The sequence below is a fragment of the Dermacentor andersoni genome, chromosome 3, assembly GCF_023375885.2.
Source record: "Dermacentor andersoni chromosome 3, qqDerAnde1_hic_scaffold, whole genome shotgun sequence".
Classification (NCBI taxonomy): domain Eukaryota; kingdom Metazoa; phylum Arthropoda; class Arachnida; order Ixodida; family Ixodidae; genus Dermacentor; species Dermacentor andersoni.
In genome coordinates this window covers 45,114,207-45,127,757 of record NC_092816.1, presented here as the reverse complement: position 1 = coordinate 45,127,757, position 13,551 = coordinate 45,114,207, and the positions used below count along the sequence as shown (strand labels likewise).

At 47.9% G+C, this 13,551-nt stretch overlaps 1 protein-coding gene across 1 annotated transcript in view; it reads right to left on the bottom strand.

The window, feature by feature from the left end:
• Positions 1–2,438: 2,438 nt before the first annotated feature.
• LOC126516436 (salivary peroxidase/catechol oxidase-like) overlaps positions 2,439–13,551 on the bottom strand; it is a 43,507-nt gene continuing 32,394 nt past the window's right edge. Inside the window, exons 11-15 of the mRNA XM_050166560.3 lie at positions 11,024–11,359; positions 9,545–9,750; positions 3,105–3,277; positions 2,675–2,771; positions 2,439–2,541 (exon numbers count right to left, since the gene is read on the bottom strand). Of these exons, the coding sequence (XP_050022517.1) occupies positions 2,469–2,541; positions 2,675–2,771; positions 3,105–3,277; positions 9,545–9,750; positions 11,024–11,359 (885 nt within the window). The 3' untranslated portion in view covers positions 2,439–2,468. The remainder of the gene's footprint in view (positions 2,542–2,674; positions 2,772–3,104; positions 3,278–9,544; positions 9,751–11,023; positions 11,360–13,551) is intronic.

Below are 13,551 nucleotides of genomic sequence, written 5' to 3'. Positions count from 1 at the left end.
TCGCAGCGACGTGCTACAGGCGCCCCTAACTGTATTTTCGCCCTTGGTGCGGGACCCCTTTGGTTCCCCGCCGTCCCGGGACTGGGCGTTCGTGCAGTGTTGGGTGCCGTTGGAGACAATAAACGGTTTCCGTCAATTTAGGGCAATACTGTGTTCTTGCGTGCGTCGCTCGGTAGCCCCTCGTGGCCTGAGCTCGCGCGCAGCGGCGCTAGAGGCTGACGGCTGACGCGGCCCTGTGGCTCGCTAAGCTCGAACCCGCGGTGGTCGGTACTCCTGTGAGACCCTAAGACCCCACAATGTTCTTTTACAATCTCATCATCATCATCATCAGCCTAGTTACGCCCACTGCAGTGCAAAGGCCTCTCCCACACCTCTCCAACTACCCCGGTCATGTACTAATTGTGGCCATGTTGTCCCTGCAAACGTCTTAATGTCATCCGCTCACCTAACTTTCTGCCGCCCCCTACTACGCTTTCCTTCCCTTGGAATCCAGTCCGTAACCCTTAATGACCATCGGTTATCTTCCCTCCTCATTACATGTCCGGCCCATGCCCATTTCTTTTTCTTGATTTCAACTAAGATGTCATTTACCCGCGTTTGTTCCCTCACCCAATCTGCTCTTTTCTTATCCCTTAACGTTACACCTATCATTCTTCTTTCCATGGCTCGTTGCGTCGTCCTCAATTTCAGCAGAACCCTTTTCGTAAGCCTCCAGGTTTCTGCCCCGTAGGTGAGTACTGGTAAGACACAGCTGTTATACACTTTCCTCTTGAGTTATAGTGGCAACCTGCTGTTCATGATTTGAGAATGCCTGCCAAACGCACCCCAGCCCATTCTTATTCTTCTGGTTATTTCAGTCTCATGATCCGGATCCGTGGTCACTACCTGCCCTAAGTAGATGTATTCCCTTACCACTTCCAGTGCCTCGCTACCTATCGTAAACTGCTGTTCTCTTCCGAGACTGTTAAACATTACTTTAGTTTTCTGTAGATTAATTTTCAGACCCACCCTTCTGCTTTGCCTCTCCAGGTCAGTGAGCATGCATTGCAATTGGTCTCCTGAGTTACTAAGCAAGGCAATATCATCAGCGAATCGCAAGTTGCTAAGGTATTCTCCATCAACTTTTATCCCCAATTCTTCCCACTCCAGGTCTCTGAATACCTCCTGTAAACACGCTGTGAATAGCATTGGAGATATCGTATCTCCCTGTCTGACGCCTTTCTTTATTGGGATTTTGTTGCTTTCTTTGTGGAGGATTACGGTGGCTGTGGAACCGCTATAGATAGCTTCCAGTATCTTTACATATGGCTCATCTACACCCTGATTCCGTAGTGCCTCCATGACTGCTGAGGTTTCGACTGAAGCAAATGCTTTTTCGTAATCAATGAAGGCTATATATAAGGGTGCGCGCGTGGTGAAGTGGTAAAGTGTTCGGCTTGGGATCTGTAGGTCAGGAGGGGAAATTACTTGTACTTAATTATTGAAATAAAGAAATGATAAATTAACGGCAATGAAAGTGGATTAGAAAACAACTTGCCGCAGCTGGGGAACGATCTCACGTCTTCAAATTACGCGTGCGATATTCTAACCAATTCAGCTACCGCGGCGCGGTTTCCCCATCCACTTTCTTGGGTGTTTGTGTGTTATTACTAGAAGTAACCTTGGGGGTGTTAGCCAGCGCCACCACTCACAAACCTACGTACAAACCCATTTTATGCCTATATGATGTATGCATATATAGACATAATCAGAATCGTAATTCTCACATTCACCCGTATTCACAAGGCATTCTCACATATATACCACACCATACGACCCCATGCATATCTGGTGAACGCATCTCGTCACGCTTCACAGACAGATGGGGGGATGGACAGATTTCTGCGGACAGATTTCACAGAATGCTTAGGCATTAGAAGCACAGCCGCGCTATGTAGTAGAGAGTCATGGTGTCTCGTAGGAAATTTGATGACAAGAACACTCGTCAGAAACAAGTCTTTAAGGAAACCAATGTCTTATATATATATATATATATATATATATATATATATATATATATATATATATATATATATATATATATATATATATATATATATATATGCATTTCTTCTTCCTGTCCTCATCACCTTTCATCAATCGTCTTTGTCGTCAATCTTTTTTTTTTCTGAGCAGAGAAGCAGGCCAGAGTATGCTAGCTGAAGCCAGCCTCCCTGCCTTTCAAATAAATTATCTATCGCTTTCTTTTAATACTTTCTTTAGTTCGTTGCCGCCTACGCGGTTGCTATTCACGTATTTCTTTTCGACTGAAAATAAAACCTTACTTTCATTTTACTGAGCACTCCCCAGTGAGGCCAGCCTGGTGTCCATGAGATTTTATCCCAGGAAGTTCTGTAGTACGAGCAGGATTAAGAATTATACGTGCTGAAAAAAAAAAGTTTGTTGTCTCTCTCGCTTGTTTATTTCGGCTACTTGTACAGATCGTAGACGTAGTCGGTCTTTGCCAAGATGGACTTGCAGCTGACCTTTGAGTTTCCTGCTCTGTAAAGGTAAAGATGGCGTAAAAAAACACTCATCGTAACGGGTAATAAATACTTTGGCGAGTGCGATTTGTACGCTCGCTCACAAACTAGCAGCGCACACTGTAAAATTATTAAACATGCATAGTACCGACCCTGCCATCTTGAAGACGTTTGGCTGTATGTACTCTACGTCCGTATTGCGGCAGATGAGAGTTGCAAGCGTCACCTTGGCGATGTCCTGGACTTGTTCTGTTCGAGAAGTTCGAAAAAAGAAAGGAAAAGACCCATTTTTATGGCTGGAAAATGCGATTTTGTTAGCGTTGCAAAACCGCCCATGTCATTCGAAAATGATCCGGAGCCCTTTGCTACGGCCTTTCTCGTAACTTTATAGTACTGCTTTGGGATGTTAAGGCCGACCAATCTCAGACGTGAAATCTAGTATAGCAACTACAGCAAGTGCTGCCAACACGTCCACCTGGCACCCACATCACCCTGCCAGCTGCTTGTCATTTTTCGTTGCCTCTTACGACCACCTACGGTGGCAAACATGCAAGTAAAGCCGTGTAGTCCATGTGCACGAACCCTTGCTGAAGGCCCCCGGGTGGTAGAGGTTCTCGAACCAGAAACGGTCCGTGTACTTAAGCCGGTAGTACTGCTCGCCCAAGATGCACAGTGTAGTGGGCCCGTAGAAGGAACCTTGTACGGGCGTCTCCAGCGCCAGGCCCGCAATCAAGTCCAGGTCCTCGAAATAGTTCCTGTCGTTGCCAAGAAAGACCTTGTTCATGGTTCAGATCGACGCATCTACAGTGTTGCATTATCAGTGTAGAACTCGATGGGAAGCTTCACCGTAACTGCATGAGGACCTACCTCCTCGTACGTTTTGTCGTTTTCGCGTGTACGTTCCATAGCCAAGGCTTATACCAGCATATGTGATAATCACTCGTACCGTTTTGCTTTGAATGGTGTGCAAAAAAAAAAAAAACGTATACCGAACATTCGCTGTCATTGGCGGGCAGACACAAGGACTGTGGTCGCAGGCCTTCCAGGTCCCAGGCCTTCCAGGTCGCAACCCAAGCCGATTCTTAGTGAACCGTACATGATGTTGCCCATAAGAACCTAACGGTCCGGGCGTCCACGTTTCTGTCCAGAGAGCTTGAGCTGCGCGCACCGAAGCAAAAAGAAAAACTATGTTTTATAGCGATATAAATTATGGGGACACTCGAGGAGTCAGCGCCGCCACCGTCGTGCTGTCTTGGCATCTACGGCGCATGCGTTACCTGTGCCAGTAGGGTCAGAAAGTCTCCAGAGATGCGCAGTGCGTTTGGCTGCAAGAACGAGGAATCCAAGTGGGCGTAGTGTCACTCTCCGCTCGGTGTATACTACGTCAGACAAGTTAGAGTACTCGTACAAGTTAGCGCTCCTACTGATGAGCTGCGTGCAAACCACACGGTGATGCGTGATTGGTGATAGTGGAACGGACACTAAACGTCAAGCTAAATCTATCTAATCCTTTAACTAACATATTTTTTTTTTTGTCAGGCGTAACGTTAATAGACAGGAAGAGAGCGGCGTGGATCAGAGAGCAAACGGGGATGGCCGACATTCTGATTGACACTAGGAGGGGAAAAAAATGGAGCTCGGCAGGCCGTGTAGTGCGTAGGGCTGATAACCGGTGAATCATTAGAACTACGTAATGGGCGCCAAGGGAAGGGAAGCGCATTCGAGGACGGCAGAAAATTAGGTGCGGTGATGAAATGAGGAAATTTGCAGGCGCAAGTTCGAATCGGCTAGCGGACACGGATAATTAGATATCGCTGGGAGAGGCCTCCGTCCTGCAGTGGGCATAAAAATAGGCTTCTGGTGAATCCTCTAACCGGGCGTTGACAAAGGTCGACGGTTTTCCGTCGGTCTCGTCTGGTACACCGTCGACGTGCGACGCCGGTAACGCCGGCGTTCCTCATCGCGCTGGCGTTGGTGCCACGTGCCTGGTTTCTGCATGCCACAACGTTGTTCTTGCGGCGCAGAAGAATTGGTCTCGCGTGCGGCGTTGCGCCTAATCGCCTGTTAGATCCATGGAGAAAGGAAAGCGTAGGAGGTGCCCCGGCCAGCACGGACGTGTTGGAGAAAGTGTGGCGGAAGTCGCGTGCTATTTTTCGCGAAGGAGCACTGGGACTGGTACCCAAAACGTCACCGTTGCCTTCGCAACCGCGCTCCTGAAGCTCTCGCTGCTACTCTCGACCTCTGAAAAGTGAGATAAGGTTTTTCGGCCCGTATCTTTCTCGCAGCAGATTCTGTTCGCGAGACGAGCTGACTTTGGAGCGCGGTGTGTAAGCTTGAAAGTTCAGTTTAGGGTCTATGGGTGTGAATGTCAGCCAGCAACAGGGACTCTCAAGTAATTACGGCATGGGTCTTCGTCGTCTTCTCCAACGTGCCACGGAAAAGCACAGGAGATTCTCTAAAACTGTCACAGAAATTTCTCACGCTTTGTTCTAACGCGAGTCGGCAGCGCACAGTTCCGGCGGCTCGTAGCAATGCAAGTTCAAAGCTCGCGCCTTCCTGCTCCGAAGAGCTGATTCGAGGCGCAACAGGAGATGGCACACTAACATGGCTGCATTTCCGGCTACTACACCGTGACGTCAGGGCCTCTTCTATTCTGTTTCTTTCCTCCGTGGGTTCGAAACAAGGGTTAGAAAGTCGTGTGAGGAGCTCAAGCTCCAAGCGAAACATCGCTATGCTTCGCCTTCGGGCGAAACTGTCCTTTCTTTTTTGTCTCTTTCTTTTACTTAAAGCTTTTTGAATCACATGTTTGTGGTCGGCGGCACGAAATTTCTGCGCTCATAGAACGAGGAGAGGGCAGCGCCTTGGCGAGGAGGATAAAGCCGCCACGGAGACGCAGCTAGCAGACGAAACGTAGGCCACTGGAGAAGAGCAAAAGGCGCCGGTTTCTCGGAACCTCGCTGATTGGTCGGAGAGGCGCTGTCGTCACGCCAGAGTCACGTGGGCCTCGTTGATCAACGAAGCGGCCGCCCGGCGTGCTGCTGCCATGACTGTGGCACAAGAGGAACTTCGAAAACCGATGCGACGCTCGACGTAAACGCGGTAGACCTCTATAATCGCCGGAGGAATGGGAAGAAACGTTCTTACAGCAATGCGAGGCTCGTCAATAACGTGCGGACGCCATGACCGCAGAGGAACGGGAATACTCGATAGGACCGAGATGCGAATTCGACGTTTTCAGAAAGCTACTCGCTCATTCTGAGAATTATCTGCGGCGGTTTCTGCATTCCCTGCATCAGCGGGCAGTTTTTTTTTTTTTTTTAACGCGAGCCTGTTTTCATCTGTACCCATCATTCTATATAAAAGGTGTCCCATCTAGATAAAAGTTTTTTTTCTAAGCCTTAAACAAAGTCCGAAAAGACGAAAAACCGTGCCGCGCGACTAGTCGCACGGCACTTCTCGCGTGTTTTTACGGGCTTCTTTCAGACTCCAAAAAACAAGGAAAGCTTCTATGAGCAAGAGAAAGATCGATCGTGAAGTTTTCATGATGGCCTAAAATTTTGTGATTGACAATGTTGCTCTGGTTATAATAGTTGAGAAGTTAATTAATACTACCAAATTATATATCTAAGAGAAACATAAAAAGTTACCTGACTTGCGCCAAGCGACGGCAGACAACATTATTTTGGTTTTTGCCCGGCTAAGTGGCATTCGCGTACATTTAATTTTTGGCACATATTACTTGGGACACCCTGCAGTATGAGCGCTGAGGCCCCCCACTGAGCCACTGAGACGAGAAACCCAACGCTTTGATATTGACCGACCCACATTAAACTACAGGAATGTAGCAAAGAAAGCTTCGCTTAAAAAAATGACGTCCGGCTCATCAAGCCTGCAAAAACATAGCCTTCGAGATACGCCCCTGTTTCTCAAAGGAAACCAACAATGGGTCTTCGATTTGAACACAATCTATAACGATCATCTAGAGAATAACGCTTTTCCCCCTGGGTTGCTTACTAAAGCCATCTCCACCTCTGCACCTCTGCAGACCGCGTCCAGAAAAAAACACTTTGGAGACGCTTAAGCTTCGCCTTTGAGAGTAGAACGCGATAGCATTCAAGGGTTCCGGACTGCTTCTCACGCTTCCCTACGACTGCAGCTTATGCCACCTTAACTTTTTCCAGGAAACGCTAGCGGCAAACTCTTTGCACGAAGGCGAGCTTTCTGGTTCTTTTTTTTCTTCCCCCGCACGGCCGCTGCCGCGCATGCGCGGAGGCGAGCGCCATCTGGTGGTGCTGCAAGGAAGGGAGCGGCGTACGCCACTCTGTGATTGGTAGAAAATTTTCGCTCACGGTCAACGCACGGTCAACGTCGGATTTTCTGCGCAGCGGGACCTTTAAAGCTATTGCTTAAAAAGCTTTGCGTTAAAGGGCTCTGTCATCATTGCTATGCGTTTCCAACAAGGTTTACTGCCACTCTATATCGAGGTAATCAAATGGCTTGGTGCCACTTGCCTTTATTTTATGACGTTCACGTCTTTCGATCATCACAGATAATCACGTTTCTGTGGACATCCTGAATACGAAAAAGAACGTCCTTAGGTGCACCGTTGTTGCGATGGACACACAGCGCGCTGCATTCCATCACCACTGACGTGCTTATGAAACCTTAATCTCAAAAGCTTTAATGCAGAGTGTAGCCAGGGTCGGTGTAGCTTTGACACATATGTATGAAACTTGAGTCATCAAAAGCGCAGCAACTTGCAATTTCGAGCTGTACAGCTTTTGTTTACCATCTCTGTTTTGTTATTGAAATACTAGAATAAAAGCTTCAAACTATTGGCAAAATATTTCAGTTTCCGCAAATGGTTTCCTTCGCTCACCTCAATTGACTAAGTGCTAATTTAAATATCAGACCTGCGGCCAGAACCACTATGAGGGTGAAATGGTAAGAACTGCGACTCCTCGTGCAACTGCCTCAAGGCTTCGTGCCTGCACCTATTGCCGAAATGATTATTTCAGTAAAGATAACTCGTAGATTACTCGATATTGCATCGTCTATATTTTGTTGCGCTGTCGTCAGCATTGTTTGCAGAGTTCGTATCGTCCATTGTTCTGCAGCGAAGCTGTTAGCCTCTAGTGGGTCAGGATTTTTCGGCCTGTGCTCACCCAAAAAAGCAGTACCACACCACGGCAGCTGGAAAATGGCTTTCTGTGTTTGAGTTTATAGGAATTCCCGTATATTCAAATTACAATACGATGCTATCATGTCTTCAGGTTACGTGTAAGTCGTACTTTACGCATTTTCTAACGCAGTTTACTTTTAAAAAATCATTTAGTCAGCGAAGCACTTGCGCTTGGCGGAGGGCCTACAATTATGTGGACGTATGTCGCTTTTAGTGGTGGTGCTTCAGTAACGTCGTCTAACGGCGACAACAGCTTCGCTATACATCCACTTTCACAGGGTGGAATTGAGGCGCATTTTCACAGCCAAGCTTTTAAGTGCTGCTTTCCCGACTATCGTATCCGCGTGTGGAAAAAAATCTCGAAGCTAGTACAATATCGAGCCGACCAGCGGTGGAAGTCAAGCAGGCGTTAAACACTTCCCACATGGGGGCCGATCCCGACGATAGTCAAATGCCGGGCCGACCCGCGGCAGAGGTGCAGTTCGCCATTAAGGAACCCACACAAACAGCTTCGCTGATCTTCCTTCTTCACGGAGTGGAAGGACAGTGAGCTTTTTTTTTTTTTTAAGCGATACTTCCCCCCACTTTGGTGTCTGTTTCAGATTCTAAAGCGCAGGTCAAAACGCTTCGCTTCGGCAGCTCGTGGAAATCGTGCCACAAGATCTATTTGTATAACTATACGCACTTGCCCTTCACTTCTGAAAGTGAGCCGAGCCAGCTGGGGTTCACTCACAAAATGGTGAGTGTATATATAACCAATCATGTTAGCTTATTTCCCTTACGTCAAGCGATATTGCGTTGTTAAACCACACGTCTTTCTTTCTTTCTTTTTTTTTTTTTGTTCATACAAATCTCTCTTTGTGTCACTGCTTTCAGGAATAAACTTGAATGTCTAGGGCAAATTTATGGGTGATCTTGATATCACTTATTATTTCGGCTTCAAACAATTAGCTTTCATTTTCTAATTAACGCAGCATTAATATTAGAACAGCAAAGTCACCAATCTGTGAGGACTCCAGATGGCTTGGCTCGAGGCAAATGGCAAGAGCACAGCTTTTTCGTGGTTAGAGCTTGCGTGTAATCCTTAGGCTGTCAACGACCATGATTCGGGCCACACCTTCTGCATCCTTGTCGCACCCTTGATTGTCGTTCATTCTAATCAGCCCCGGTCGACTGTGGTGTTTGACTAAAGTACACTACACCATAAGTAAAGGTTGTGCGCTACATGTTTGTTCACTCAGGTGATTGATGAAGCATGCACATTGTAGCAAGCGACCTAAACTCGCTGAAATCGTGAACCCGGAGTCTTCACGGCCATAGCCAGATCAGTTGCTTTTCGCAACTGCTCGCCGGTATTAAACGACGCGATACCTACATCGAGGTTGGGCGGACATATCGATCCCGTGTTTGCCAGAGGAATCGTCAACATGGAAGCCGTTAAGTACGCGTCTCACTTTGCTGTACACAGACCGATATTCTGCGCAACCATGCAAGGATACGAAAAGCAAGTACACGTCAGTAATCTGTAAGTAAAGAGACCGGCACATTGTACTTGATATGTGTTGTGTTTCAACGCACCGTTCTCCGAAAATAACGAAGTTTCGCTCACATTTACAGACACCAGGAATGTGTTCTGCCTGACTTTTTTTTTCGCGCATCAGGGTCTGAAGGTAATGCTTGCGACCGGCAGCTGCCGATGTAGGAATCACGCAGCTCAGTTGTATACCTTCAACTCTAGACATAATGGAGGATGCCTGTACAACTCTATGGGACATGTATGTGATTAATGTGCCGTCACTTGGACAAACGGGTCGGCCGGGCACACTTGACGAGAGCGTACCCGTAGACGGCCTTGAGCCTGTTCACGGCGTCGTAGGACTTGCTCTCCTTCTTGAAGTCGTCGAAGGAGTAGACGGGCTTCAGGCCGCAGAGCACTCGGTAGTGCAAGTACGAAGGCAGCCCGTGGTCTCGGCCGCGGTTCACGTCCAGCGACAGGAGGTCCTTGCCGAACTGGTTAGGCGGGTTGGCGAACAGGTACCTCGTGATCTGCGAAATTGGGGAGCACACACGGCTCGCGCGTTAATTGGTATGTACTCTCGATGAGAACGGGCAAATCTTTCGGCGCCTTTCGGGAGTGTCCTCATTTGTAGGGTGGTTATAGCGAGGCAGCACCGGAAGCTCTGACCTCGTACCCCCTCAGTCCTATTTCGCCGGTCCTTTCCGCGCTTACGTTCAAGAGCATGGGTGCGGTCGCATTATTTACGTATAACAGCGGGTTTCAAATTGGGAGAGCCCAGATCTTTTTTTTATTGAAGTGCAGTGGAGATGACAATGTATTTTCTTCGTCAAGCAATTTCTAGCGCCGGTGAACATAACTGAATAGTTCAGAACAACATTCATTTGGGCTAGATGGTGCATACTTGAACTAGGAGAGAACAGCGCCAACTAAGATAATCACGAGCGAGATACCGACACTGTGTTAGTGATAAAACTGTTAAAAACTGTGTTAGTGATACTTCTGTGACCCTCTTTAAATGTGAAATGTCATATCTTGAACGGTTTGGCAGATGAATCATTGTGGTTCTTGTGCGCATGTCTGATTTTCCTTATATTTGCTGGTTTTTTTTTTTCAGTGAATAAAGATAGACGAAGTTGACGCTTGGCCTGTGACGGTCTCCCGCTCGTGACTGTGTCAGTTGGCGCTATTCTTTCCTAGTTCAAGTATAACTGAATATGTGGCAATCACTTATTCATTTACTAATTAAATAACACGTTGCTAACGTTTCATTATTTTATTAATGGCACACGTTGCAATGCGGAGTTATAACTGACCACTGCTCGAGTCATATACATCTGCAGTAGAAATTCGCCTGGATGTCGCCTTCACTGGACCGACGCTATACGCCCACCTTATCGACCGTGCGGACAGCCCGAAACGGTCAACACTGCCAGTGCCTGAGAATCTACAATGTACTATTAGGCCCAATGTAATATCCTTACGTCTGCTCCTTTAGGGTGTCATAGGAAAGAAACATGGCTCTCTCGAATGCAACGGTACTTTAATCTCGAATAAAATATTCTTAGGCGACGCACGTTTGCGTTTTGCGACTGCCCTCCCCGCGTCCGCAAACTTACCAAGTGGACAAACGCACAAGCGTCACAGCTCGTGTTTTCCTCAAAAGAACCATTAGGCGCGTTACATTACATTAGCCCCTAAAAGGGCATTCTTCTCTCTCTCTCTCTCTCTCGGTTGCAACATCGGAAGCCTTTCTGGAGCAGCAGGCACGCAGCCAACACGACGTAGTAAATACATGTATACCTCCTTGCTGTAGACGGTGTCCTGGTGCTGCATGTTGTGGTAGGCGGCGCCCATGATGAGCGAGCGCACGGGGTCCGTCTTGGGCTTGCAGAAGTCGTCGAGCGTGTTCAGGTCGTAGGAGACGCGCGACGTGTGAAAGCACTTCTGGCCCTCGCGGTGGAACTTGGTGCCCACCGCGGCGTGCGAGACCCGGTTGGCGGCCGTCGCGTAGCAGTTGAGCAGCGACGGGTTCAGCGTCTCGTTGTAGTAGTAGTGCGCCGTCGGGATCGACAGCCGGTAGTCCTCCATGATGCCGGGACCGAGGATGTGCGGCAGGTACTCCTTGTACGTGATGACCTGCGCGCAAATCTGCGGTTAGTTCGAGGGCGGGGCAACGCGACACGCCCCTCGCTTTTCTTCTCTTCTTCCTTTCTTTGCTTGCTTTCTTTTTTTTAAAGCGAAGCTTTCTTTGCCTCTTCCCCCAACCTTGGGGGAGTTGGCTGCCTAGGGGGAAGCGGCGGAGGGGGTGTTCTGTAAGTGTCCACCTAGTGGACATGTCCAGTTTGTCTGCTGCTGAAGTTCTGATTGGTTGGGATGGGATACGCGTCAGACAGGCGCAAGCAGCCAATCAGCACTTCAGCGGCTGATGAAATCGACATGTCTACTGGGTGGACACTCGCAGAATACCGGTGCGCGAATAACAGAAAATTGCGATTTAGGAAAATTCTCGAATATTCAGTTGGATGCGACTATCCGGGAAAAAATATAGGATACATTGCTGACAGCACAGGAGCGAACACGGTTTTTAGCGTTTGTTACTATCTAATCTATGAATAACTGTCTGATTCCGCTTTGTATTTCGCAATGATTTGACGCTGCTAGAGGAATCTCTCTTGTAAAAGGTGCTCAGCCACTGAACGTATGAGCTATGCGAAAAAGCTAGCCTTTCAGTAGCAAGGGGCACGGGTTTGGCGAACAGCGACGGTGCGCTTAGAGCGCCACGAAATGACGTGGGAGTGACTGCGCAAGAAAAAAAAAGAATCTAACAGCAATAAGAATACCCTTTCCGAGAGTATAGGTCCAATGGGCCAATCCTCAGCAGCCATGCCCGTCCACCCGATCATACGCCAGCTGTCCGTCGCATCTCCATGACGCACCTCCGTGCTGCGTATCGCGTCCTGTTGCAACATCTGAGGACGGAGCAATGACCCACCGGCTGCCGCAACGCGCGCCCACGCGAAACCGGGGAGTCGTACAGATCTCACAGGCGATGCGCACCGGGAATTACCACGATGCCTGCGCGCATCGCGGTACGCTAAAAGGCGTTGGTCTAAACGGGTGCGGATGCAATACGCATGTTTACTTGGACTCGTAGTGAAAATGGTTTTTTTAATCGCAATCGAAGCTAGCCCTTTTTCCATTCTTCCTCTAATATAATGTTGTATGCATCACATTATATTGGTGGTTGCGTTATATCCTTGCAAATTTAAAATGCAGTACCTCGACAACAGTGAGTCGGTCGGGTGTTTCACGCTGAAGGAAAACAACAGGAAGGGGGTTTACTACACGAGCTGTGCTGCAGATGTCTTGCACTCGAATGCGCCATAAAACATAGTAAAAAGAAAAGACAATGTTATCGCAGTTTTCATTTCTAAGCAATGGTCATAGCAAACAGTAGAGCGCCACTTTGTTTCGGTTGGGTATGAAGACAGCTTTTGCCTTGCTAATTTTGTTACTTTGTTACTTTTGCAACGCGACTGTTCTAATTGCTTGACATCAAATGTGATGAATGATGGCTGGCTCTGAATATCTCTGAATTTATGCGCCCTTTATGTTCTACAATAAGGCACAGGCCAGCTATAAAGCGTAGAAAGTGCGAGTTACTCAGGTTTCCAAGTTGACGTGAACAATATTTCACTTGACGGCTTCCTAGCCTTTTTTTTTTTTTCACCCTTGACAGTGCAACTGCGACGTTACAACTTGCTAAAGTAAACAAACATGCTAATAAGTGCATGTACAATATTGTTATTAGATCATTCCGTTCGATATTCGAAGCTAAGTATTCGTATTCTAAAGTTTTGTTATTCGCACACCCCTACATTTTTGTAAACGCGTCAAAGAAAATTCGCTTACAACCGCTTCCCAATATGTGCTTGTCTCATTTTTCCCCCTAACTGGATAACCGTGTTAATTCCTCTCGTTAGTAGTTACGGCGTACCGAGGTGAGCTAGGGCCACGGAATATGGGGCCAGTGATAACACAAGCGCACACAAGCACACACGTCTTCGAGGAGGCGTGCATTGTGATGTACGCAAGAGCCATAGTGTGGAGGCTTCTTACCGGCTCAGCTCGAGCCTTTCTCAAACGACCGGCACATTAAGCTCCGCTGTGACACTCAGATGACACCTCAGAAGCCCTTTGACAATGCATATTTTTAGCCCTGTGACGTGATCCCCGCGGCGACGGTAACCATGTCGCCGGTGCACGGCCTGAACGCTCCGAAGCGCCTGCACTCCTCGTAACGTCTAAAGTAGACGCTGCAGGAGAGA